The sequence below is a fragment of the Saimiri boliviensis genome, chromosome 3 (assembly GCF_048565385.1).
Source record: "Saimiri boliviensis isolate mSaiBol1 chromosome 3, mSaiBol1.pri, whole genome shotgun sequence".
Lineage (NCBI taxonomy): Eukaryota > Metazoa > Chordata > Mammalia > Primates > Cebidae > Saimiri > Saimiri boliviensis.
Genome location: NC_133451.1, coordinates 71,588,422 through 71,615,873, shown reverse-complemented (window position 1 = coordinate 71,615,873; position 27,452 = coordinate 71,588,422). Strand labels below are relative to the sequence as shown.

At 41.0% G+C, this 27,452-nt stretch overlaps 1 protein-coding gene across 7 annotated transcripts in view; it reads right to left on the bottom strand.

The window, feature by feature from the left end:
• FRAS1 (Fraser extracellular matrix complex subunit 1) overlaps window positions 1-27,452 on the bottom strand; it is a 460,403-nt gene that overhangs the window by 174,051 nt on the left and 258,900 nt on the right. For 6 of the 7 annotated variants that reach the window (XM_074396330.1, XM_074396331.1, XM_074396334.1 and 3 more), the window contains 3 exons: window positions 25,818-25,961; window positions 5,080-5,232; window positions 4,703-4,849 (listed from right to left, as the gene is read on the bottom strand). In XM_074396330.1, coding sequence (XP_074252431.1) covers window positions 4,703-4,849; window positions 5,080-5,232; window positions 25,818-25,961 — 444 coding nt within the window. The remainder of the gene's footprint in view (window positions 1-4,702; window positions 4,850-5,079; window positions 5,233-25,817; window positions 25,962-27,452) is intronic. The other variant, XM_074396333.1, reaches the window with a different exon arrangement.

Here is a 27,452-nt window from a genome sequence, read left to right as displayed (position 1 = left end):
CAGGAAAAACACTTCCCTGAAAAATAAAAAGAAATCACATGGTATTGTTTCACCTAAAAAGAAAGACATTGCTATAAAACATTCATTAGAATAGGTATATTGGTAATTTAAGGTCATGGGTAAGTTCTAGACTGTATTTTCAGTTCTAATTATTTTCAACAATAGAAAAGAATATTTTAACTATTGTCAGCTTAGATGGGAATAAATTTTTATCCTTTTCATTTTTGCTAGAATTTCTATGCACGGTGCATCTTAATTTTGGCAAAGCGTTTAATAGAGATTCCAAAAATAAAATTGTGAATACAAAAATGAAGTGAGACCTAGTGGTTGTAAGTGGATTTGAAAGTGGTTGAAAAGCATACTCAAAATGTGACCAGCAAATCTTTACAATTGATAAAAATAATATCCACAGTAGAATATAGCATTGATCAAGCCTTAATTTCTTGCTTGATCAATATTTTTATTCATGACTTTAACAGAAACAAGAAACCAAGCTAATGACATTTAAATATGCCGCATGCACCTATATAGGAAACATACATAGTTAAGTTTCACTAGCTGGAAGAACAACTGTTCAGTTACCTTAACTAATTGAAATAATGAATCTACAGTAATCAAGTGAAATAAGCAGAACTCCAAGAATAAAGTCCCACATTTATGTTCCAAAACCAAGTGTACAAATACAGGAAGAAGAAGATCTGTTTAGACAGCAGTTCCTATTAAAAAAAAAAATCTAAGACTTTTAGTCAATAACAGCCTTGATAGTAACTAAAAACATGATATGGTTACTGAAGATACTAACGACATCTTAAGCTGAAGAGTCTCCATGTAATAATGTAAGGGTCAGCTGGTCCTCCCTTCTTGACATAGAGCTGCAAAATGAGGCCCCTGAATGCCAGTTCCCTGACCAGGGGTCAAGGCCAATTCCTTGCTTTAGTGTCTGAAGGTTTCTCTTATGATTTACTTCTACCTGCCGCTGTGCCTCTGTGTTCCTGAATCTTTTTTTGTTTTTTGTTTTGTTTTTTGTTTTGTTTGGAGACAGGTCTCACTCTGTCACCCTGTCACCCAGGCTGGAGTGTAGTGGCATGAACACAGCTCACTTACAGCCTCCACCTCCTGGGCTCAAGTGAATCTTCCTGCTTCAAACAATATAGCTGGGTCCACAGGCACATACCACCATGCCCAGCTTATTTTTTAATTTTTTCTAGAGACAGGATCTTACTTTGTTACCTAGGTTGATCTCAAACTCCTGGCCTCAAGTGACCTTCCTACCTCACCCTCCCAAAGTGCTGGGATTAAAGGTGTGAGCCACTGTGCCTGGCCTGAATCTTTCTAGAAAGTACTTATTCCCCCTTGGAACCTTGATATATATCTCAGTTCCTTCACTTACTTCTAAAAGAAATGGATCATGCTGAGTATTCTGAATTGTTGGAAGACTTGATGGAGGATTTGGAGGGACACAGTGGTGTCACACTGAGGAACAGTTGGCTTCCATGACTTCTTACTCTTACCCCTTTCCGATGTAATCAGTAAATAGCTGACCCTGTCTGACACGGAACAGTTCCGTAGGTACCAACGTCCCTTGAATTCTCTGCTTCTACGGTATTACATTCAGACCCCACAAAGTACTAGTCCTGATGCAGTCATGTTGGTGTGGCCACACCTGGAGTAGCAGGGGCAGTTCTTTGAGGTCAGTGACCCCCATGGCAAGTGTAGATGGACAGTGAAAAAGGTGGCAGAGTGGAGGAAGTGATGGCAATGGGGGAAACTGGGATGTGCTATAACCATCACATCTGTGATGTGTTGTAAGGAGCAAGGACCCTCACAGTGTGGGGATTCAATCACCTTCTTAAACAGACCTATTTTCTGCTGTAGGTCTAAGAAATGGTCATCCACTCTCCTGCTTCAATACTCCATTGGTTATAGGTCTACATAGAACAGAGATGTCCAAGTGGGGAATGACAGTTAGTTTCAAACTCTGGAGAGTAATCATGTGAAGGAAGGAGGAGGCTTATTCTATGTTACTTTGGAGGCAAGTTCTAGGGCCAATTAAAAATAACTGTCCAACAACTCCAGCTCCCTAGCAGTAGAACTGTTTCCCTGCTGTGGAATTCTGTGTGGGTGAGTGAGAGTCTCTGCACTGGTGCAAGGTTGGCTTGAGTAATTCTGGAATTCGCCTCCAATTCCAAAGCACTATGGTTTCAAGTACTCAGATCCTTACCTACCATCTCTTTTTTAAAGTTCCTGTCTCAGCCGGTGACACTTAGATTTTTGAATTCACTTAGTAGTTCATCCTCTCAAAAGATTCCTATAACCAGCATATCTAGAAAGCTCTCCAGTCCTTACTTCCTTCAATACTTTGTTTATTCCTTAATACTGATTACATTTCCCCAAATGCCCTTATTATAAAATTTCTAAAATTGGCAAGCCAATAATTGTCTATAATTATGAGTATTAAAATAAAGCATTTTTTGGTTTGTTTTGTTTTTTGAGTCAGAGACTCACTCTGTCACCCAGGCTGAAGTACAGGGGTGTGATCTTGGCTCACTGCAGCCTCTGTCTCCCAGGTTCAAGTGATTCTCCTGCCTCAGCTTCCCCTGAGTAGCTAGAATTATAGGTATGCACCACCAGGCCTGGCTAGCTTTTTTGTATTTTTAGTAGACATGGAGTTTCACATGGTGGCCAGGCTTTTTATATAAATATATTTTTAAACATACTAGAAACTCAAATATCCCAACTTAAGAGCATATTTTCCAATCTTAGAAAGAATGAAATTTAAGGACTAAACTCAGGAAATTCTTAGTCCAACTAAAATATTCTATGACATTCTATTTACATGGGAGCGTAGCAAATGTGTTCATGCAGAGGCCACCCTGCCCTAAGACAAAAACTTCCCAGAAGAGAAATATTTCAATGCAATGTATTTTTGTCACCTATACTTCATATAAGGGATTCTATTTTTTTCTTTTGAACTTTTATTTCTGTGATTCCACTGCTGTGAAGAGCTTCATAAATCTAAGTCACTGTTTCTCCACCAACACTCTCTTGCTCTTGAATAGAACATGGAAGTATTTCATTCCTGTCTCTTGTATTACAGAATCTACAGATTCTGGCAGACAGTAGATATATACAAAGCAAAAGTTTTGTTACAAAAGCAATCTTCCTACCGGTCCAAAAAAGTTTGTTTTTAGATCTCCAGTACCTCCACAGATGATGCAAAAGGGTGAGCTCCATATAACGAATGAAAATTTTTGCCAGGATCTCAATAAACTAACAGTAATATCTATCTTCCTATCTATAAAATAGAAATATTTTTACAACTTTATTTGCCTCTCATTTTAGATGATGATGATAAAAACAAAACAATGGTTAATTAATATTGACAGCTTACTCTCCACTATCATCTATGTTAAATGTAACAACAACATTAAGATGTAGGTATGGTCATAATCTTCCTTTCACAAAAAAAAAAAAAAAAAAAAAGAAAAAAGAAAAAAAGAAAAAGAAACTGAGGCCTAGTGCTTAGCTGACTTGCTCAAGGTCATAAAGCACTAAGCAGCAGGTAGAATTTGAACTTCTCTGAGTCTAGAGCCCACTCTCCTAACCCCTATTCCACAATTCCTTCCCTAGAACACACAACTGAAATATCATCACTATTTTTGTTAACTGTCATTTTCAAATGTACAATAATTTTTTTTTTTTTTTGAGGTGGAGTTTCGCTCTTGTTACCCAGGCTGGAGTGCAATGGCACGATCTCAGCTCACCGCAACCTCTGCCTCCTGGGTTCAAGCAATTCTCCTGCCTCAGTCTCCTTAGTAGCTGGGATTATAGGTGTGCACCACCACGCCCAGCTAATTTTTTGAATCTTTAGTAGAGACGGGGTTTCACCATGTTGACCAGGATGGTCTCGATCTCTTGACCTCGTGATCCACCTGCCTCGGCCTCCCAAAGTGCTGGGATTACAGGCGTGAGCCACCACACCCAGCCAATAATTTTTTTTAAAATGACACTTGGTAACTGAGATAAAAAAGAGTGGCATCAGCCTATCATAAATATTCCTTCATCTGTGAAGGATTTCTTAATTTTTTTCAGGCAGATTTACCCTTTCCCTAATTTATCCTCTTTGTTTGTGCCTGACCCAAGGTAATTAATCATATTCTGACTTATTTGAGAAATAAGACATCTATATAAGTAACTCTCATGTAAGTCCAAATAACTACTGTTTGGGCAGAAATGGAATATCTACAGCATGCAAAGACTTGTACACTGTCAATATTCACAAATACATATAGAAAAAAAATTAAATCCAAAGAAGTGATTAGTATAGTGCATACTAGAGCAAGCTCCACTCTCTGCCTAGGGTCATAAATGGGATTGCTGAGAAAAACTATAAAGATAAAACAAACTAACACTTCTATTTTTTAAATGAGATAACCTGAATAGAGAAGTTAAATAACTTGCCCAAGATCACACAGCTGGCACTTACAGAGGAGACCCCACTGTACTGACCCCAGGCCAGTACTTTCAATTAGGCTGATATCTGAGCTATAATCTGCTAATGGCAGCCTTATTGCCTTTGTAGATTAGCTTTCTTCCTTTTATAAAAATGAAGGCTACTAGTTGAGAAGATGGAAGTAAGAACCTCACATTTCTTTCATTGGCTCCAGAAAGGCAGGAAAGTTCGTTCATTGGAAAAACCTACCCTGGCAAACATGATTGTCATCAGGATAGTACCCAGGGAAGCAGGTGGTGCTGCAGGTGCCAGTGTGGGACAGCACGAGGTTGGTGTCACATGAGGAGCAGGACAAAGGTCCTCTGCCCTGGCAGGTTCTGCAGGAGGAGTGGCATTCTGCAGAGGAAAAAAGACACAACAGAAACCATGATGTCAGATTCTCTTCCAAAGCAGCATCCCAAGTGTGGGTAATAAAGTCCCAACATTGAGAACATTGGCAGGTCTGGTTTACAGTTCCATGGCATGCCTCCTGCCTCCACTCACGGGGAATTTCAAGCCTTCTCAGCTATTCCCCTGAAGAGAACCTCAGGCGGCAGCTCCAGCTCCTGAGTCCAGCACTTACTCACTTTTACAAGCTCCTCTCTCTGCATAGTATCCTGAAGGGCAGTCAGGAACACAGTGGTCCCCAAGCAGCAGGTAGTGGGCATTCTGGCACCTCAGGCAGATGCTCCCGGTGTTGTGAAGATCAGCTGCACAGTGCTGGCACAGGGGGTGGCAGTCTGGAGGGGAAGAGGAGCAGAGAGAAAGCACGGGTGCTCATGAGCACAAAGTCTCATCACTGCACCAAAGGGTAGAAGGGATTTCAATTACCAACACTGCAGCTGACAGCTGAAGAGTAGCCCAAAGGCAGTGTATTTCAGTAAAGTAGAAGCTTGGGACCTGTACAAATTGTGTGTTTGAAGTTTATAGCAAATGGCCAGGCTGAGAGTTTTCATCCCTTTCCAATGGAATGAACTTTAAATACGAGGGTGTCACGTGATAGATACTTGCTGGGAGTATAGAGAGAACTTCCAGGCTAACAGAAGCAGTAAGATCGATCGACACTATCAACATTTCCCCTGGGGGTCTGAGACTGGAGTACAGCTTCACCCATCCCCTTCCTTCACAGTAATAGAGGCAGGAGGCAGAGAAATTCTAGGAAGACAGGGGTGGGTCCCTGGTGAAACCCCACCTTCACCATCAAAAACAAAAAAAAAGTCTGAAACACATGGCACAAAGTTCAAAGAATGAATTTCTATTCCTGTTTGCTCGCCGTCTCCCAACTGGTTCTTTCTGAATCATGCCTTTCTACCAACTGAATGTTGCCTTTTCCAAAACTACCTATAGCCTGCCCCGCCCCCATTCTATACCTATACAGACCCCAGATTCAGTCAGTAGAGGGAAGATAGCCTGACTCTGAAGAAGATTCAACCTGATTTTGGAGGAAGACAACCTGTCCTTCTTGTCTCCTCTCCAGCTCCACTCTCTGCTGAGAAATGTTTTCATCACTCAGTAAAATTCTCCACTTTCACCGTCATTGAATTGTCTGTGTGACCTCATTTTTTGTGGGCACTGGACAAGAGCTTGGGACCCACCAAGTTCTGGTACCCAGCAAAAGCTATCACACCAGCCCTTTGCCCTCACCAGCAGAGGGCAGCTGCCCCAGGCAACAAGGCATGAGGCCAACTGAGCAGCTAACACACCACCATCTGTCAGACTGCAGACAGGGAAAATAAAAGAGCACTCTAACATCCACTCTGGGGCTTCAGGGTCATAGGCACCCTCACCTGAGTGCCACCATGTTTCCCCTGAGGCGACCTACCTCGTTTGGCTGCAGGCCTCACATGGAGCTTGCTCCTGTGTCAGTGCCTGGAGTGGCCAGCCAGGTCTTGTGTTCACTAACTCACATGCTCTCTTCCACAAGGAGTCAAGCACAGCAGGCTGAGCAGATGAGACACCACTGCTGTGAGTCCAGCAGAGGATCTGATAAAAATCCTGCATCAACAGGGTTCCTAAGCCCTCCGCAAGGCTCCTTCTCACAGATTTGGCCTTCCGGAGTCTATGCCAGTCTCAGCCTTCAGCATGAATGGACTGGGGTTAGTAAATAATTGGATTGAGTTGCTGGAAAATTTTAGTCTTTAACAAGAGATAAAGTTATGAGAATTGTTGTGAGTTGGAAAGTCATTTTTATGAACCAATACATAGTACATAGTAGCTTCGTAATACCAGTTGGGATTAAAGATATCAAAAAAATTATTTTGTCCAGACAACACTGTCTCTTGTTCTCACTCATATAATGGTCATCCTTTAATAAAGAACTTGATTGTGTTCAGCTTCCTTTGTAGGTGAAAACTTCCTGCTTTCAAGTGGTAATTACCCTTTAAGTTCCATTTATCATCCTTTATCCCAAAGGCAGGAGAAAACCCACAAATCTCAATTTACCCACCTAAAATGAAAAAGGAGTAAGATCTAGAAAAAAGAAAATAGAAGAAAGAGTTCTGGTTATGTGGCTGTTCCATCTTCCCCTGTAGGATTCAAAGCACTCGTTTGTACTTGTTAATGCACCACCCACGGCGCCAAAATATCTTGTTTCATCTCAAGGCTGTAGTAGAGATTGTGATTTCTAGAAAAATCCATGTTAGTGAAACAGATTGCCTGCCCCTAAAATCTCTTAAAACAGGTCTTTCTCTGTACACTGCTGGTGATACTTTCCTAATAGTTGATCATCTGGATGTGTTCCCCATACACAAAGCAAAGCTGCCTTCCATGTCCAGTGCCCACTCATCCACATGAAAAGCCTTCAGAGGCCTTCATAGCCATCCCAGAAGTTAAGCCAGGAAAGTCTGCCTCAAAAATGCTGATTCTTCTGGCAGCATACAAACTAATAGTCACCGACCTTTCTCTGAACATTGGGAGTTACAAATTACAAGTAGCCTTTTGCCAATATCAGGAACAATTCATGACATCCTGAGAGCCAATTTAATCCTCATTTCAGTCCTCCAGTAAATTACAAAGGAAATTATGACTGAATTGAGGGAAGTATGAGAAGGAGGCTACTTTCCCCAGATTTGGTGTATGGTTTCCACATGATGCCAAGTACTTTGTTCTCTCTTCCCTGTGCCTTCCTCACAGTGCCAGGAGCACAACCCCCCAGCTGTGCAAAGGGAAATTTTTAAGACTTCAAAAGTTGTAAGAGCAAATGAAGGTGATAGTGTTTTATGATTATCTTAACAAGTGGGTAAATGTTAGTATTGGAAACCTAGGAAACACTACAGATTTAAGGCTCCATTATTTGAAAAGCCAGGGCCTCTGCTCTTTAAAGCAATTTCTTCCAGAGCTTTCTGAACTTGGGCATGCATCAACAAGATCTGCAGGTGTTCAGTGGTCTAAAGACTAGTTGCATCTAACAGATGCTTTCTCCAGCATGCAATTAGAGAAACATAAAAGAATAATCACCCAGGGGATGCTTTCAAGAAAAAGTCAGCAGACCCCTGTAGTATTTTGTGGGTACAACGAGTAAGTATTTACGGATTTATTTGATCTTTGGATCTCTGTTTAAATAAGGAGCGTAACGTGTGTTAATTATTCTAAAGGAATCTGGAGCAGGTTCCTTCCGCATCACCCAGCAGTGCTTTTAAACCCTTATTACTCTTCGCAAGTCACCACGCCACTCTGCCCACTCATTCATGTCTTCCCAGGTGATCTCATCTACATCATTAAGCAGAGCATCCTGGATTTATTTCTTTCAACCTCAAAACATCTATCTACTCCCGTTCTATATATATGTCTACTCGTCTATATTCTTGATCCGATTTTCAGTATTATTGCACCTGCTTTCCTCTATCTCTCTTCACTCTCTCCTCAACCTCAACTTCCAAACATGCTCTCCACTGCCTACCATCCTAAAAACATTTATCTACAAATACCTCATCTCTTGCCATCCCTTCACCGTCCAACTTCCTCGCCTCTCTAACTCCTCATTTCATTGTAATCTGTCTTCAACACATTTTACTGTGGTATTGCTCTTGAAAAGGTCTCTGATGGTCTCTTAAGGACCATATCTAATGGCCTCCTCTAATTCCTTATCCTACCAGAAATCTCTGCAACACAAGGCACTGCTGACCAGTCCTCCTCCTCAAAACTCTCTCCTCTCAGCATGAGTCACACAAGTGCCCTTCTAGGCTGTGGTCTATTTCTGTGCCTAAAAGTTAAAGGCTATGAGGAACCCCTACATTTTTAAGCCACCTCCAACCAACTTATAAATGTAGGGGTTCCTCATAGCCTTTAAGTTTTTCTACCCTCCTAATCAAGTCTCTGGAGATCTTAAACCAGACATGGCTGTCTGGCAGATTTGAGTACACAAATGCCAGAAGTCAATGGAAAGGTCTCAAGAGTGGGAGAGACTCTGAAATTACTCAGGGCCTCACTCTGCTTCCTTCCACAGCTCCATGTTAAGCCATAAGAAAGCATCAGATCAGTCCCCAAACATATATTGCGTGATGGAGTGCCCAGAGTCAAAGGAGAAATCCATACATGACACTTGAAAATATAAAAAGATCAGCTCCAAGTTGCCCAATGCATCACATTTATCCAGGTTAGTTTATAGTTCTGCCTCACACAGGAGATTATAAACACTCGAGTGTGGAAAATCAAATGACTCTTTTTGTTCACTACCTATATTCATTCTATGGTTTAAAAAGTCATGCTGAACACCCAATCCTATGAACAGACTCATTCCAAAGCAACAATCTGAGTGGCACCCATGTTAATCCACTCATGCAAAATTTCCTTCCCAGTTCTGTCATATGAGAAGCCCCCAACAGAGGACCAATTATATAATTAGGCTCTCAGGGTTGGCTGGCTGATTTTTATTAAATCACTCTGAAAAGAATAATAAATCCCTAAAACCTATGAAACACTTTTGTCTTCAGAGGCTTGAAGTCAAATCTCTTTGTAGGAGAGAGTTTCTTGGGAGACTTCAAAATAAGTAATGATCTGCCCAGAAAGAAGCCAGAAATCAGAGCAACAAGTGCTTGAGGATTAATATCAATGTTCTGTCTTACAACTAGAAAAGTATAGTTCCCTAGGGCAGACTACAAAACTCAGGCAAGACAGGCTACAAGTAGCCGGTCCCACAGGGCAACACCTGCGAGCAGGCTTCAGGTACAAGCCTGGGGCTGCTGTAATCTACACAGAAGGGCTGAGCAGGTTCAGACAGGAATCTAGAGGTTTTATTTTTCTGACTACAAAGTAAACCATGGAAGAGAAAACACGAAAAATATTTTTACAGAGTATAAATAAGCATAAAAATCACACTAAGCATGGTTTTTTAGGGTCAATAACTGCTAACATCGACATTTCTTCATTTAGTTCTTTTTCTATACAATTTTACATATAGAGCTTTTTACATAAATTATATTATATTAAATGTGGGCATTATAGTACCTTTTTTACTCAATATCATCAGTATTCCCACATGTCATTAGGGACTCTGTAAACATCATTTTTAGCAGCTTCATATTCCAGTACTAAGTAAGCAAATAAAAAAACTGCATTTTTCTTATGGTTTGAACATTTACTTACAATTTGTCTTCACTTTTATAACTAAGGCTATGATAACATTTTTGTGCACAAATCTTTGTCTGCATCTCAGATTATTTCCTAAAGGACAATGTCAAAAGGGTACAATTCATATTATCTTATAGTTTGGATTTATTGAGCTCTGAGTATACATTGGGCAAAGCATTAATTATTATAAACACATAATTTCATTTGAAGAGAAAAAGTAGGCAATGTTATTATCCCCATTTTATAAATGAGAAAACTGAGACTCTGACAGCTTAAGTCATTTGCTTACACATATCACATACAGACTAAGTCCAGAGCATACACTTTTAACCACCAAAGGCATGAAAAAAATGTAAAATTCTTAATTGATATTATAAATTTCATTCAAGAAAGTTTCCATCAATTTGTATTTCAAGAGCCATTTCTGAGACTCATCATAATTTTGCCAGTACTAAGAGATTTAAAAATAGTAAACCAATCTTGTCTAATTTGGTTGCTGAAAATTGGGGTTAGTCATTGTTTTACTTTGTATTTTGTTTATTATAAGTGCCGTTGACTATTAAAAATTTATTTTCGGCCGGGCGCGGTGGCTCAAGCCTGTAATCCCAGCACTTTGGGAGGCCGAGGCGGGTGGATCACGAGGTCGAGAGATCGAGACCATCCTGGTCAACATGGTGAAACCCCGTCTCTACTAAAAATACAAAACATTAGCTGGGCATGGTGGCACGTGCCTGTAATCCCAGCTACTCAGGAGGCTGAGGCAGGAGAATTGCCTGAACCCAGGAGGCAGAGGTTGCGGTGAGCCGAGATCGCGCCATTGCACTCCCGCCTGGGTAACAAGGGCGAAACTCTGTCTCAAAAAAAAAAAAAAAAAAAAAATTATTTTCATTGAAACAACAAAACATTCAAATTGCTACTGTACTACTACAACTTTCAGCATGGTGGGGAAAAATGACTTTGGATATATCATTTTAATTGAGTACTTAATATACATAACCTAATAATAAACTGAGGTATCAATCAGTGAGTTCCTTCCTCATCCACTGCTACCGTCCCCCATTGGACCAGGAAACATGGGGTCATCATGTGTTCCCAAAGTTATCAAAATCAGACCTACAAAGACACTATACTTATACCCAGGGCACAGGAGATAGAAAGAAAAAAAAATTGTTTTTTTAAGACAGGGTATCCCTCTGTTGCCCACACTGGAGTCCAGTGGCAAAATCATAGCTTACTGAAACCTCAAACTCAGGGCTTCAGGATCCTCCTATTTCAGTCTCTTGAGTAGCTGGACCTATAGGCATAAACCATGAGGCCCACCTAATTCTTTTATTTTTCATATAGCCAGGTGTCTCACTATATTGTCCAGGCTGGTGTCAAACTCCTGGCCTCTAGCAATCTTCCCTCCTTGGCTTCCCAAAGTGCAGGGATTACAGGTATGAGCCATCTACCTGGCCAAAAAAGTTCTTGAATGTGCATTGGAACTAACAGAGCCACACCCTTGCCCATCAACACAACCCCTACAATTTCCATCTCCTTACCCCAACCTAAAAAACCTTCAAGTTGAAGAGGAAGAAAATGCAGAGACCATTCCCTTTGCTCCTGCCTGCTCCTCTTATGGAACAGGTTGGAAGTAACCCAGTAGAATGTTCAAGAGTCCCAATGGTACAGTGGGCTTGGGCTATGTTTCTTGCCTTAAAGAGGGCTGTCTCCCAAGTTTTGTCATGGGGGCACAGTGCGCTGAGCAACATGAAAACACAGTGGACACTGTGCAGGACTGGCATGAGACTATTACAAGCATCCTGTAGAATGCTGCAGGGATAATGACAGGGTGCCATGCAAGTACATAACAGGGGTACCAAATCAGTCCAGGGAGCAGAGAAGACCTCCCAGAAGAGGCTGAGACAAGAACACTGGTAGCAGTTAGCTGCAAGAGGAGCAGGGCAGAGGGAGAAGGTTTGGAAAGGGTTCCAGGAGGAGGGAAGCTTAGGCAACCCAGCAGTTCAATAGAACAGGATGTCTTCAAGGAACCAAGAAAAGTTCAACATGGCTGGATCTTAACACACAAAAGAGTCACTCAGGACCTGGGCAGGCCAGTTTTGGAAGATGTTGTAAGTCAAAAAAAGGAGTCTGGATTTTATGGTAAAGGCAATTGGGAATCAATCTCTCTCTCTCTCTCTCTCTCTCTCTCTCTCTCTCTCTCTCTCCTCTGTGTGTGTGTGTGTGTGTGTGTGTGTGTGTGTGTGTGTGTGTGTGTCTTTTTTTCCGTTTATTTACCGAGGTCTCTGTGTTTTTGTTAGAGATTTAAATTAGAATTTTTTTTAATATGAAAGGCAGCTCATATTAGGAGAAGACATCAAACCAAAGCGGAAAACTAACAGTCTAAGAAAACTCTGACACACAGCAGCTCTTGCCATAAAACCCTTGCTGGGGAAGGAAAGCAGGCTCCTTACTGTTCCCTCCCCTCCTCCCCTCCATTACATCTGCAGAAGCCCCTTTTCTGTCAAAAACATCCCTCTGCTTGTTTTCAAGGGGCTAGATATGCTGGAGTAGGCATATTAAGATTATTATGCAAATACATGAAAACTATTGTGACACGGAATGGAGACACTTGAGAAAGAAGAAAAACACACTTGGTTTGTCTTTGCATGCCTGGGGAAGACCTTTTCACTCATAGTCAGTTCTCAAAACTTCTTTTAAAAGGAAAACAAAGTGGAATTTGGCCAAATCAGCGATACCTAGTAGGTAGCTCCTACACAGTTGTTAAAGGGAAAAAAATTATTGGAGTAAAAAGACTAGGAAATTATGGAGAATTTAGAAGCCCATGAAAAACATCAATATGGGTTGCATTACCTGGTTTTCAAAGTCCACTTCAGGCCAGGAAAAAAAGGTCACTCCTTGGCTGCATGTGTGACAATTTCCAACTGCCTTGTCAGTTACAACTAGAGATAATAAAGAGGGAAAACTACCCCTATGGCCAGCCAAATGTATTAATTATACAATCTAAACATAATTAAGAGGTGGTATGAGCCCCACCTCCAGGCACCGTGAGAGGTAACTATGTGACCCAATAAACTACTACGACACCAGTCACTTTATTCACAGTAAAGTCCATGGGCATATTTTCTACAAACTAATCTGATCTGGAGGGAACTCTTGAATTCTTCTCATTTGGTGGTGACTGTCTGATGAACCCTTTAATTCAGATCTTTAATGGGCCCACACCATAGGAGCACCTCTATCAGAAACTGCGTCCTTAAAATGGTAGCATCCTCAGAGAGACCAACAAATTCCAGCATGAATTCCCCCTAAAATACTCCAGTCTGCCTTCCATGCCTGTTCCTGACCACAGGTGATATTGAGAACAATTTCACAGGATACACTACAGCAGGCGTCCCCAAACTACGGCCCGCGGGCTGCATGCGGCCCCCTGAGGCCATTTATCCGGCCCCCCACCACACTTCAGGAAGGGGCACCTCTTTCATTGGTGGTCAGTGAGAGGAGCACCAGTATGTGGTGGCCCTCCAACAGTCTGAGGGGCAGTGAACTGGCCCCCTGTGTAAAAAGTTTGGGGACGCCTGCACTAGAGGAAGTGTATACTCTCACTGCCTAACTTGCACCAGACTGCAGTTACTAAAATAAGGGAATTGAATTTCCAACCCACCACTCTAGCAGCTTCTGCAAGGATGAATGTTCCATCCAAAAAGCCCCATCTGTGCAGCAAGGTATCTGCATCTGACCTTCCTGCCTGTAATCAAGAAAAGGAAGGCTGACCTCAAACATGTTTAAATAGGGAGCATGCATCCGTTAATTGCTTAAAAGCAGTGCCTATTCTGGAGCCTGTCTCTCAGATTTCTCCCACTACTACTCCGCAAGTAAATTCTTGTTTGTCACTATTACAATTAAAGAGTCTTTAAATATAAGAGCCATTAAGAGTCACAAGGAAAGAAGAGAGGCCCAGAATACATTTATACTTAGCCTGTTTCAGATTACTGATGTATAATAAGTGTGTGGGGGTGGGGTGGGGGAGGACCGATGGAATTCCAGTTGTTTGTAGATGTAGCTCCTTGCTAATACATGCAGTGAATTAGAACTGTAAACAAGCAAATGAATAAATACACTACAAGGTAGCCTAAAAATGGAGTACTAGCTCCAGCTGAAATAAACGCATTTTATAGTTTTTAAGCAAGCAGAAGATTCCATTTGTTTTCTAAATATGCACAGCATGTACACATGCTAGAAATTTAAACAGATTAAAAAATTAATATTTTGACTCAGCAGCAGTAGAATCCTCTAATATGTCACCCTGCAGCTGTGAGGAAATTGCATGTGGTCATCACTATGTGATGCTTTCTTCAAATCACAAAGTCTCTGCTTCAAGGATCAGTGAAGATTACCCACAATCATGATAGATGGAAGCACATGGCAGTGAGATAATTTATTTCGTGTCGTTGGAGCAAAATCAAAAAAGCTTGAAGATATTAAAGTAAATGTGTACTGTCGACGCAATGGCTTTGGATGTAGGTTTTATGGAGCAGTGACTCCGTAGCTGATAAATAATGACCTATAAAGACAAATTTAGACACACAGTGAGATTTTTAATAATGTCCTGTCAGTCGATTAGGTTCTTAATGCAACCACATTAAGTGCATTTGGAAGTGGTTAAAATAATCAGCACTTGTAGCTGTTCTCTGTCAGGTGAAAAATAAATGATTTCATGCCAAAACTCAGGGCCTTTAAAGGGCATAGAATTTGAATTCTAATGCCACTTTTTAAAATTGATGGGTTTCTGCTTGTGAGATAAGTACGGCAGGAATCCAGAAAATAACACACATGGCAGAAGAGAAAGAATCCTATCTCTTTTCCTTTTGATTATTAGTTAGTGCTTAGCCCACCCATAAGCTCTTAGAAATCACGTACTCTTTTTAGAGGCTTTGAATTAGTACAAAAGCTACAACATTAAACAAAACCAACCAACCAAATGAGACTTCTTTCTTCAGTGTCTGTGGCTATTGTTTTACTCTGAAAAAACCTAACCAAATAAAACATGACAACAGATTTCTGCGCAGCGTTGACAAATTCACCAATGTGCTGGGAGAGCTGCCGTAGAAGCCAAGGAAACAGCTAGAAGAGGGGACAGTAAAGGGAGGTGGTGAGTGGCAGTGTCAAAATTTAAAAGAAAAACTCTAGGGTTTGGTGCCACCTTGCCCTGCTAAGAAGCTATCATGAGTATCACTCTTACCATGTATCTTGAAGCTTTGTATTCAATTTATGTTTTACTCAGTGTAGCTCCAAAATAGAAAACAGTTCATGGCCAGGTGCGGTGGCTCACGCCTGTAATCTCAGCCCTTTGGGAGGCCGAGGTAAGCAGATTACGAGGTCAAGAGATGGACACCATCTTAGTCAATATGGTGAAACCCTGTCTTTACTAAAATGCAAAAATAGCCAGGTGTGGTGGTGTGTGCTTGTAGTCCCAGCTACTTGGGAAGCCGAGGCAGGAGAAACTTGAACCTGGAGGCAGACATCGCAATGAGCGGAGGTCGCGCCACTGCCCTCCAAAGAAAACAGTTCACTTCAATTAACATTTAAGGCAAGTCAGCTGAGTATGAGGCACTGTGGAAGGTACTATGGGACTGAATCAGACTTGAAACCTTCTCTCAAATGCTTATGAAGGGATGACCAAAAAACACATCCAAAACACAACAGGTGTCAAAGAAGAATCAGAGAATATTTTATCCAAAGTGAATAAGAGGAACTTGAACCTGAATGCTTATTTGATGTTTGCAGATGGTGCCAGCTGAGGACATCCTTGTTAGAAGGGAAGAATATGTAACAGCACACACAGGAGCAGAGCAGTGTGGCATGTGAAGAGAACCAGCATGGCTGGAGTTCTGTATGTTCACTTGGGAACCAAGGAAAGCAGGGACCTTGAAAATCAGAGTGAAGGATTTACAGCTAATGCAATAGGCAATGGAAAGGCATCAACAAGTTTTGAGTGTCAAAGAGTATTTTGTAAACCAAATCTGATATTCAAGAAAAGTTCTCTTCCTCCTCTTGGGAAGGACTAGGAGAGCTTTAGTGAGGTAGAGCCTCTAGCAGAAAGAGAAAAATGAAGCTGTCATCTGAGAAAGAAGAGCTTGGGGTTTTTGCAGCAGAAACAGAGAGAAGGGAATATATCCTTAAACAGTTTGCACACATAGAATCTACGGGATATGGCAGTGATTCCAATATAAAAGAGGGGTTGTTAAGAAGAAAAGGTAACTCAATGGTTTTGAGTTGTGCTAATTGAAAAATCAGTAGTGGGTGAACAAGGAAGTAAGGAGAAGGAAGAAAGCACTGTGGAGGTGGGAGGGATGAAGATGAAGTGTTTTCTTTGGAGTTTTCCTGTGATTGGATATCCAGCAGGAAGAGAGAAATGAGGATTGGGAGGGAATTATCACATGCACTTGGAATGAAATCTAAGGAGAAAATAGAAATGAAGATTTAAACTGTGAAAGATGCAAGGGCCCTGGAGGAAAGAAGATAGGGGAGAGGAGCAGGAAAAATGAAGAGAGAAGGAGGAAGATGAATGTGTATGCAGAAGAGGAAATACCTGACTGAAGAGATCAGCTCAGGAACGTTATGAGCAGATGGACTCTGGGACACAGCGGGAGGAGCTACCTGGGGCAGAATGAGGGAGCTCCTTCCTCAAAAGAAAAAAAAAAAAAAGGTAAGTAGAAGAGACAGACACTTGAGGAGAAAAGATGAGGTTTGTTTTATGTTATCAGATAATATAAATCTTCTAAACAAAAAAGAAAGCAGAGTTGTAGACAGAGAGTGAAGAGAGAGTGTAGGAAATGTGTTGGAAGGTCATGAGGCCATGATGCACAGAGCATCAAAGACAAGTGAATTAAATGAAGTCGGGAAGCAGGAAGTGTGTGGGAAGATCATGAGGGTCAAAACCACAGAACATCAAAAAGAAGTGAATAAAATGATGTTGAGAAGGAGAGAGGCTCTTATGGAAACTTGATCAATGATGAAGGCTGATGATAACAGTGATCACATATGTGCCTTCTGAAGTGGCACTCCTTGGATTCAAAGCACAGCTCCAGAGCTGGCTAGCTGTGATACTTTGGGCAAATGTGTTAACATCTCTAATCTCATTTCTAATCTTACCTTGTCCTGTAAAATGCAGATGGTACTAATCACAGTACCAACTTCCTGTGCTTGCAGCCAGAATTAAATGACATAATATATGTGACGAGCTGGCACACAATGAGTGTTCAATAAGCATGAGTTATGATTCTTTATCTGTAATGGGCCCAATCATAATTGATATTGATGCTGATGCTCATGTTTGCAACCAATTCACTGGTTTTGCCTATTAACAGTAAGCCACAGAAATTCACAGGTATGTAAAAGCAGGTATATGTAGCCTTAGTAGAGGTATATGCTACCTTTAGTGCTGAAGAAGATAACCTGTAAGTCTCAGTTCAGCTGTGTTCTTTTAACATACACCCACAAAAACTGTCTCTGCAATTCAGGCCCTATCCTATAGTTATTAGGAAGCAACAGCAATCCTGACTTTGTTGGGAACTTTTACAAGTTGGAAGCTTACAAGTAAGGTCCTTCTCTCATTATGAAAGCTAGGTAAGGTATTGTTTGGTAAAAGTCACATGAAGGAGAAAATACAAGATTTTTTTTCTTTTTTAATTTAGGAAGGACTCAGTTTAAGCATAGGTCATGTTCTTTTTTCCTGAAAGGAAAAGCTCAAAAAATTCAATCATCCCTTTGCAGACAGATTGATCTCTTAAATAAAAGAAAATTTGGGAGAACAAGGAAGAGACAATCACTGAAAGTTCTGTACAGAGGGTAGATATGCAATTCATGGTTCAAGCAATAAGAGATAGGGTGACATGATGAGAAATAAGAAAGTGCATTACAAAAAAAGAAGATAAAGAAAATAAGCAAGTGTTGAAAAAAATAGAAGACACAAGCAAATTGAAAAAATATAGAGATAGAAGAACAAGACTAGATGGAATACAGAGGAAGGTGAAAAAGAAAAGATAAGAACCAAAATATGACTCACACCAAGAAGAAAGATCCCTGTCATAATTATAATATGAGACATTAGAAGAGAATTAGACATGAGGACAGCTGATTCAAGTCCTTAATTCTTCCCAACAGTTCTTGAGGACCATCCAAGTGCTAGCTTGGCACTGTACTGAGTCTTAATTCACCAGTCAACAAAATGGAAATTACTAGCATTTTCAATTCTGCAGGGGGGTTTCTGGGTATGATTAAAGGGGAAGATCCATGAGAAAATGCTTTGAAAATTATAAAACTTCACAAACACACCATTACTACTATTAATAATGAGATGAAACACATATCTAGTCACAGCTGTAGCCTTAGAAATCATATTTAACCTGCCATGGACCAACCAGTAAATCTATCTCCTGCCTTTTACAGCCCTGTTCCACAACATGAAAATGACAAAATTAAGTTACCCAAACACAACGGAATATGACTTAGCATTAAAAATGACAATTATGTGGATTCTTCCAATATTTGCTAACATATGGAAATATGTCATTTAAAGTGATGTTTTAGAGAACAGAACAAAGAAATACAATAGCTGTTCACTACAACTGAAAACAATACACATACGAATATATTGAAAAAGATTAAATGTGGAGTGAAGTAAATTATTAAAATTTAGTATACATTAATGTTTTTCTTTGAAGTTTATTCATTTAGTAAGGATCAAATACAATGGGAATGCAGGTACACATGGCAGTCTAAATCAGCTTTCTTAGCATTTAAAACAGACTAGCAAGTTTTTGCAATGTTTCCCAACAACGCCTCTCCAGCCACTCTATTTAACACAGTGACCTTTAAACCACCAATCAAGTAATCCGCCTACTAATCCACTTTTCAATTCACCAACCAAAAAAAAAAAAAAATTTCATTCTTCAGCCCCGATTGCGTGCAAGCAATTGTACTTGCACCATGGAGTACAAAATGGTTAAGTATGTGGACTCTGGAATCATGTTCTCTGGGTTCCTATCTTGGCTCAATCATTCTTGACTTTTATCATTTGGAGTCAGTACTTAACCTCTCTTAGCCAGTTTCAGTTTCCTTATATGTAAAAACGGGGATAAAATTAGTACCTACCTTGGAGGATTATTGTGAATGTTAAATGGCAAAATGCATTCAAAGCAATTAGCACAGCACTTTCACATGATAAGCCCTCAGAACCGGCACCTATTATTAGATACCCATGAAAAGATCACTCATAGAGAATGTGAGCTGCTCAAAGCCCAAGTGCTAGGTAAAGTGGTAGAAATAATCAGCATACTAGAAATTCTAACAGGGGAGATGCCAAGAAGAAGCTGGTCCTGGAGGGAAAGGAATCTGAGCCAGGCATTGAGGGATGAATGGGTAGGATTTGGTGATCAAAATAAGGCAAGAACTGCTACATGTTTAAAGTTTATGCTTCTTTTCTTCCTTTCCATTTATAACCGCAGAAGCAGCCACAGCAAGATGTAGGGTGGTGCCAACTCACCTCCCCCGCACCGTAGAAGCTGCTTTAAAACAGAACTGGCTCTCGCTTCTCTGGCTTCTAGTCACTGTATCTGGAGGGAGGGAGAGAGCTGGTGTCCTGGCTGGCACAGGGCTCCCTCCCGGGTTCTTAATTATGCCCAACTTGAACTGGGCTTTTCCCCCATTATTCAATGCTGCAGTTGTATCAGCTTATTCCAAAATACAGATGTGTTGCTCTTTAAATTTGAGCAATTTTACTTTTTCACCACATTTTTAGGGCCCTTCTTTCAGAAATGGTGACAATAAATGGGAAAAATCATGGAAGGGACTCAAAAGTGTTTATTTATGATGTGGAAGAAAAATGTTAACCGCAATGCTCTTCAGCAGGCAAAAGGGTGGCAAACACGTACCTCCTTGGGTGACCCCTCTGCCTGCCCACAGAGAAAATAAAGTAGGAAGAGCACAAGGGAGAGAAGGTGAGAGAGAGGGAGTGGGGAGGGAAGTCAGTTGGTCTACAACCTGCGTACAGGTTTATAATTTCCTTTTACCTTTAGGGAGTGTAAACCAATTGTTCAAAGCATTAATAACAGTTAGTTCAGGACTTCCCAAATACTGTTCTTCATACCACTGGCTAGCCCTGAAAGAGGCTATAATAAAGGGAGGGGGTCTTTCATTCAATGCTTAGGAAATGATGTTCAGCCATCTTCATCTTAAAGATTCACAGCATGAATATGCATTTTTAAGGTTCTCAGAAATCTTGCAATAAAGAAAGTTGCTTACTTTTATGTAACCAAGTCAATTCCAAATTTATTTGGCCAGGAGGTTTTTTGTTTTTGTTTTTGTTTTGCATGTAACACCTATTAACCATTGCTTAGAATTTGAATTCTGTAGAATAGGAATACAGTACAAAAATACTTGAAGTAATATTTCTTTACTCACACTTGTCTTCTTTTGCTTATATTCTCACACAGATTTGTGGAAAGAGTGAACCCGCATTAAAAAATTACTTCATAAACAATAACACATTTTTAATCCCCTAGATTTTTACTACCCTAAAAAAATCAACTGTTTTAATATTTTAGGTCTTCCCCTCTGCAATATTACTTTTGATATTATCTTCTTTCTACATAAGAACTCAAAAACATAGCCATCCCATCAGGCAGTCCACAAAACTCAAAGCATGTTTTAAAAAATGCATCTGCAGGTGAACATTTCCCCGCTAGGTTTTTATCTGGTTGTCTTTTAATTCTTACCCTATTCTATGAACAATAGGAAGCTTTTAGCTGAGAAAGAGAAATGAAAAAAGCACCTCAGGCTTTGGAATTTTCTGTTAATGTTATTGAGATATGGGCCAAAAAAATTGTTTTAATTTATGAAAAAAGAAAACCTGGCTTTCCTTAGCACACAACTGTGTCACCCACAATTATGCACAGCTGCCTCTCACCCCAGTTCATTTATCTTTGTTGAAAACTTTCAGCTCTGGCCTAAATCTCACATACTTTATATTTGCTTTGATAAGTTGGAGGAAGAAACCCCATACATATGACATCTCCATATGTGAGACACACTGAGGTTACTGGACCTGCTCCCAGGATGGATTTACTTTGTCGGTGTGCTAGATTGATGAAATTTTCTATTTTAAACAGGTCACTGATGATAATCTCAGTTATGGGTCAAATAGAGAATACATCCTGAGAGGAAACCCTACCACCCTGGAAGCACTCGGACATACACAAAGGAGTGGGCAGAGAGGGCCCTTCTCTGGGACTTCCTGTAAGCTAGGACTTCCCAAGGACACAGAGGGGACATTCCACTGACGGCCCCACACAGTGGTAGATTATCTTTGGCTTTGTCTGTCATCACATGGTTTCTCCTAACACCTTCCTGAGTTTAGACAAAAATCACCTAAACATTCTGTGAGGTAACTATGACCCAATCAAGGCAATACTTTAGTCAAAAAAAAAAAAATTCCAAGACTTTAGGTTCAGGGCAACACTAAGAGAGGAGACAAGCTCCTAGTAGCTACAGTAAGAAGCCTGTCCACTCCTCCTGGAGAGACATTCTGGGATGTCCAACCGTCACCCCCAATTCAGCTTGGCCAAATTCAACCATTTTCCTACTGCCTCTTAGATCTACTCCTACCCTTGGTAGATGGTACTCCCGTCCCTCGAATTTCTGTGACCAGAAACCTGGAAACTATCTGCAAAGTTCCTTCTCCCTCACCCCCAGGGCTGAGGGAGCACCAACCTCTGTTGCTTCTATTATGTTAAATCATATGAAATTTCCACTTGGACCATTTTTGCAACAAAACAGCAATCTTACATGAGTCAATCTCACATACTATTAATACCCGGTGAAATCATGTCCCCTTCTCTTTATTCCCTCAGGAATGTTTTCATTAAAGGATTTCTTTCATCTGGATTTCTGCAGCTGTCTCCTAAAGAACTTTCTCCCTCAGTCTTTTCTTCTAAGCTATCTTCCACAGATGCTTCTCTTCACGGAAATGCAATCGTGATGCTTCCCAGAACCTTCGAGGGATCCCCACAGGTGTACCAAGGCCCTCATGACCAGTCCTGCCGCCCCATTCAATTCAAGTCCCACTTGTCCCATAGGACTCAACTCTTTATGGGTGTCTCAATAGATAATCCTCTTTGGCCCATTTTCTGAAATATTCTACCTGCAAACCCCAAACTCTAATTCTCATTCACCTTTAAAATCATCTCAGTTGTGACATCCTCCAGAAAGCTTTCATAGCCACTCCACACACTCACATACACACCCTCCAGTGTAGGTCACGGTCCTGTCCCATGGGCTCATCTCATATCCTGTGCTGTGCATGGAATTCCACAGCAATATCATGCTAAACACACACCCCTTTCTGTTATGTGCTGAATTAGTCCCTCCCAAAATTCATAGGTTGAGGGCCTATCCCCAGTACCTCAGAATGTCTGTAGTTGAATATAGGGCCTCTAAAAAGGTAATAAAGTTAAAATAAACATCTTAAGGGATGGGTCCTGATCCAATGTGACCAATATAGCTATAAGAAGAGAAGATTAGGACATGCAGAGAGACACCAGGGGTGCATGTGCACAGAGGAGGCAGCAAGAGGGCCGCCATCTACAATCTAAGGAGAGCGGCTTCCGAAAAAGCCAACCCTGTGGGCACCTTCATCTTGGACTTCCAGCCTCCAAAACTTGGAGAAAATAAATTTCCATTGTTTGAGTCATCCAGTCTGTGGTATTTTGCTATGGCCGCCCAAGCAAACTAACATTTTCATTCACTAAAGTGTACATTTCTTGGTTGCAAGTACCGTATCTGATTCATCTTTACATCCCCAGAGCCCAGCACAGTGCCTGGATGGCACAAGGGCTTCATAAATGGTTGATGGATCCATACATGCATGAATGCATTGCAAGGCTACAGAGAGAAGTGGAAGTGTTTAGAAAAGTCAGACATGTAGTGGAAAAGTAAACTTTGGGGTCAGCACAGTTCTCTGAAAGTTCAATAACTAAAATTACTGATCAAACTTTTCTATAATAAATACTTTTACCCCAGTCTTTAATCAACAAAGGATTTCTAAGCACCAGACAATGGTTACCTCATTTAAAACCATTACTTAATACACCTAATTCCCAGAACAGCCAAGATTTTCCTTTTCAGCTCATTTTAGTAGGATATGATCTTCTAGGATTGGGGACTTTCAGAGTGGCTCAGTCTCATGATTCTCATTCTAAAGGTTCCCTATAAGCCTTAAAAAATTAATGCAACTCCTAATCACCTAATTTACTATCAAGGAACACTCTGGACATTAGAGAGAACAGAGCTCATTAAAAATTAAATTTTTCCAATCTTCTTGTATAAACATGTATTTTTAAAATATGCCCCAGTATAAAATTTTTTAGGGTCCACATTCCGAGTTAGATTAAAAAATAAAAAGCCATCATGAAGGATATAATTCAGGTCCTACCTTCTGACTCTTCTCCCTGACTCTAATCTCTCTTTGTGTTAGTCCATTCTCTATGCAGCTTGCAGATTCTTTGCCTTAACACACACCCTTAGTCAAGTTACAGGCCTCTCCAAAACTCTCATGGCCCTATTGCTCACAAGATCCAGTCAAAACTTTTGGCCTGAAACTCTGGGTTCTTTATACTCTGGTTAGAATTTAAATTTCCCAACCATTTTATCTAATATGCTTTAATATCAACCATGTTTTTTGCCCATGTTAGATGACTTGCTAGTCATGAATAGCCCACGTGCTATACCTGCTGGGCCTGTCTCCTGATGAAACCATGCTCAGAAAACCCATTAGATCAGACCTCTCTCTGTCTCACAGGATCCTAGTTATTCTTCTGGAAGTATTTTGCATTCCAGCTCCTCTATAATGCCTTCCATATCTTGCTATTTCTCCCTACCTTGAACTCCTACCACCCTTATTACCAGTTGGTGTTACTGTCCTTAAATTGCTTTGTACCATTCGTTAACTACATTTGTGTCTTCGGTTCACCTCCTTAAATAGTCTGGAAGACCTCTGTATCCCCTCAAATGTCAGCTCGGCACCTTGTGCTCAGTGAGTTCTCAGTAAATATCCACCAATATGCTTTAGCCATGTAAGGAGCCATTTAATTCTCAGAGTAGCAGCTCTTCCAGGTCCTAAAGTGATAATAAGCAGCTAAACTCAAACATATAAACTGTAATAGCCCCTGCCATCCCAGATTCTCTTTTGGGGGTGGGCACTACTGTCTCCCATTTTTCACACTTTCCAAGACCATCCTGCCTACAACTGACATCACTAGCAATAGACACATCCTGTAGCTGATAGGGATTCTGATTAGTCTTCATCCTGGACTCTGAATTTCCACTTTTTGTTGGACCTAAAAATGTTTGCACAGTCTCTACGCTTGGGCTTCTGCTCTGAATCCAGCATTCTGGGTTGGAGCCCTGTGCTTGGCCATTTGGTTTTCTTAGAATATAGACCTTAATACCAAATGTCTAGTCTTTAATGTCATATGCAAAAATGAGTGGCTCATCTGGACCATGGTACCACCAGCCACAGGGAGCACAGCAACTGACTTGCTGTGCCCTGCCCACCCTCAATCCACCAGATTGAACAGGTGAGATGTCAGCCTCATCCCAGACTGAATATGCCTGCTGGATACTGAGATCTAGACAACTGGCCATGCCTCCTTCCTGCCCTAGGACAAGCCTGATGGCCAGGTCAACCCCTCAGCATGCTTTCTCACCCTTCCCATTTGCTCAATAGCATTCCAGAATGCCCCCAGTTCACCCCTTCAGAACTGAGACAACAGCTGCTAAAAGGCAAAGCTCTGTAAGTTTATCCCACAGTTTGAAGAAGTGGGTCAAAAAATATACAATAACCCATTGCTCAGTAAATTCTTCTCCCCAGTCTATAGGATGTTTGGTGGGAGAGTCATTGTCTCCTTCATCTGCTTCTGTATTCTGAGTATTTGACCATTAGTAGGCACTCAAAAATACATATTTGTTGTCTGAATGGATAGAGGAACATAAATAATGTCTGGTTTCAACACTATTCAAATTTCAGGCTGCTTCCCTAATTTTTTTTTTTTTTTTTTTTTAGATCTGAGTTCTCAAATAAAGAAGAAAAAAAATCCCAACTCCTAAGGCAACTGATCTACTTTTAAGTTTTTTTCTTTCTTTGGTTTCTTTCAAAAGAAAGAGAGAGAGAGAGAGGGGGAGAGAGAGAGAGAGAGAGAGAGAGAGAGAGAGAGAGAGAAAGATAGAAAGAAAGAAAGAGACAGAGAGAGAAAAAAAAAAAAGCTAATCTCTCTAAAATTTTGTGTCTGAGGCTGATGGCAAAGCATCCCCATAGCAAAAAAGCAGGACAAAATGCAGACAAGAGAAAGGTTAAGTCTTGGAGTGACTTGTTTGCAGAACACTTTTTGCTGTCTTAAGAAGAAGTTCTCAATGCATATAAAGGTACTATTATCATCACTTCACTCTTCGTTAATATGAGGGTCTGAGATTTTCAGGATTTGCAAGAGTATTACTAGATGTTCCATTGAAATTCACAAGTTTTTACTAAATGCCCCAGGGGAAGCAGTGTCATGAGTTTCCAAACACGAGACAAATGTCTTCTATAAAAGAGCTCATAATGTGTGGACGAAGGACAGTACAAGAGCCCCCTTAAGCGTGGTATGACGAGCCCCAGCAGCTGCCTAGTGATTTCTGAAGAGTCCATGGGAATTTCACTCACCAGCACAGTATCCCATGAGGTTGAGGAACTGCTCTTCCCTGCAGCTGGTCCTGCAGTTCCCATTGGTAAGAGAGACATGAGGGTAACAGGAGATGCAGTCAGACTCCAATGGCCCATGACACTGCCTGCAGGTCGGGTGACACTCTGGCAGGGGAATGAAAACCAGGATTGGAATTAGCAGCTCAGTATGTATAGGTATGAAGTATTTAATGCACTCCACAAATTACATTAAGAGCAGATCTCCAACTCTAATCATCTTTAGAAGATTCCTGAGCAAGTCTGGCACACCCTTGTACCTGACCCAGAGACTGCATTTCTGATGTCAAAGGGATTACTGTCCATGAACACATTAAGAAATCTTGAACTATACATATGTGAGCGATCGGTCACCCATTCCAGAAAGGCCAGCATGATCATCCCCATCTGTGTAAGTAAGGAAGCTCAAATCACAGTCACAGAGCAGAAATGTGAGTGGTAAGACTCCCTGACCCTAACATACCATGACTCAAAGAATGAGTGGGACAGGAAGAAGAAGGGGACATCTTACTTCTCAGAAATTTCTAGCAGATGAGGGAGGAATCCATACATAGCAAAAGATACTGCAATTTCTCTCTAGAGTCAGGGGCCAGCCAGGGTCTCCCTTCAAGCCACCACTGGGATGCTTATCTTATCAGCAATACTTAACTAAAATCCAAAGGACAGAAAAAGTCCTCTTTCTGGGGGTTATCGTGAGCTGCCTCTGAAGTTCAATTACTTAGAGACAAAGTTATGTCAAAGCTATGTCTTCTCCAGAAAAACCACCAAATTAACCAAAGGTATGACACTGAAACAAACCAAGTGAGTCACAGTGAGGTGTAAGCAATAAAGATAAGAATAGCAAAGAATCAAAGGTGGCTGCAGCTGCAGCTGCACTGATGCTGCCAAGGGAGCAGCAGGAGCAAGCCCATGGAAGCAGATTTAAGGACTTCTCTGCCAAGGACAAGGAGGTCTAAGCAGGTCTGAGTGCAAGAGGAGGGGATGTGATGGGCTGGAGCTGGGTAGATCTTGCAAGAACTGATGAACTCCCTCCTGGCATGCGGCCGGTGGGAAGCAAAGGCACAGATATCAAGTCAACTGCCTCTCAATTCTGGCAAGAAGCCAAGAAAAGATAAGGATTATTTTTTAAAAAAGCAGGCAAGAAAATGAACTGCTGATTAGAAGGATAGCACTCTCACCCCTTCTACATTCCTGAGGCTCTCAATGTTGAAAGTACCTCTCCAAACGACACACTGTTCTCTGGATGATTTCCAACACCCAGTTCTTCCTCCCTACCAGAATATTTCCAGTGACCTGGGTGCACTGCTGTTCATGGTACCATCCATCTGCTGGCTTCGAACAGACAGAAGCATGGACAGAGAAGAGCGAGAGTTACCCAGACTTTCCTCCCTTAAACAATTTTTTACATACAAAAACTAGCTGGGCTAAGATGAAAGTACCTAAGGATAGAAACAGCTTTCAAGGGCAACTGTAATGACAAAGAAACCAGGAACATTCCCCCACTGAGCTTGACAGAGTATTTAAAGTAAAGCAACTCACCAGGGGACTGCAGAGATGAAAAAGGCACTTAGAAAAAGGCAAAAAATTCTAGAACAAAAA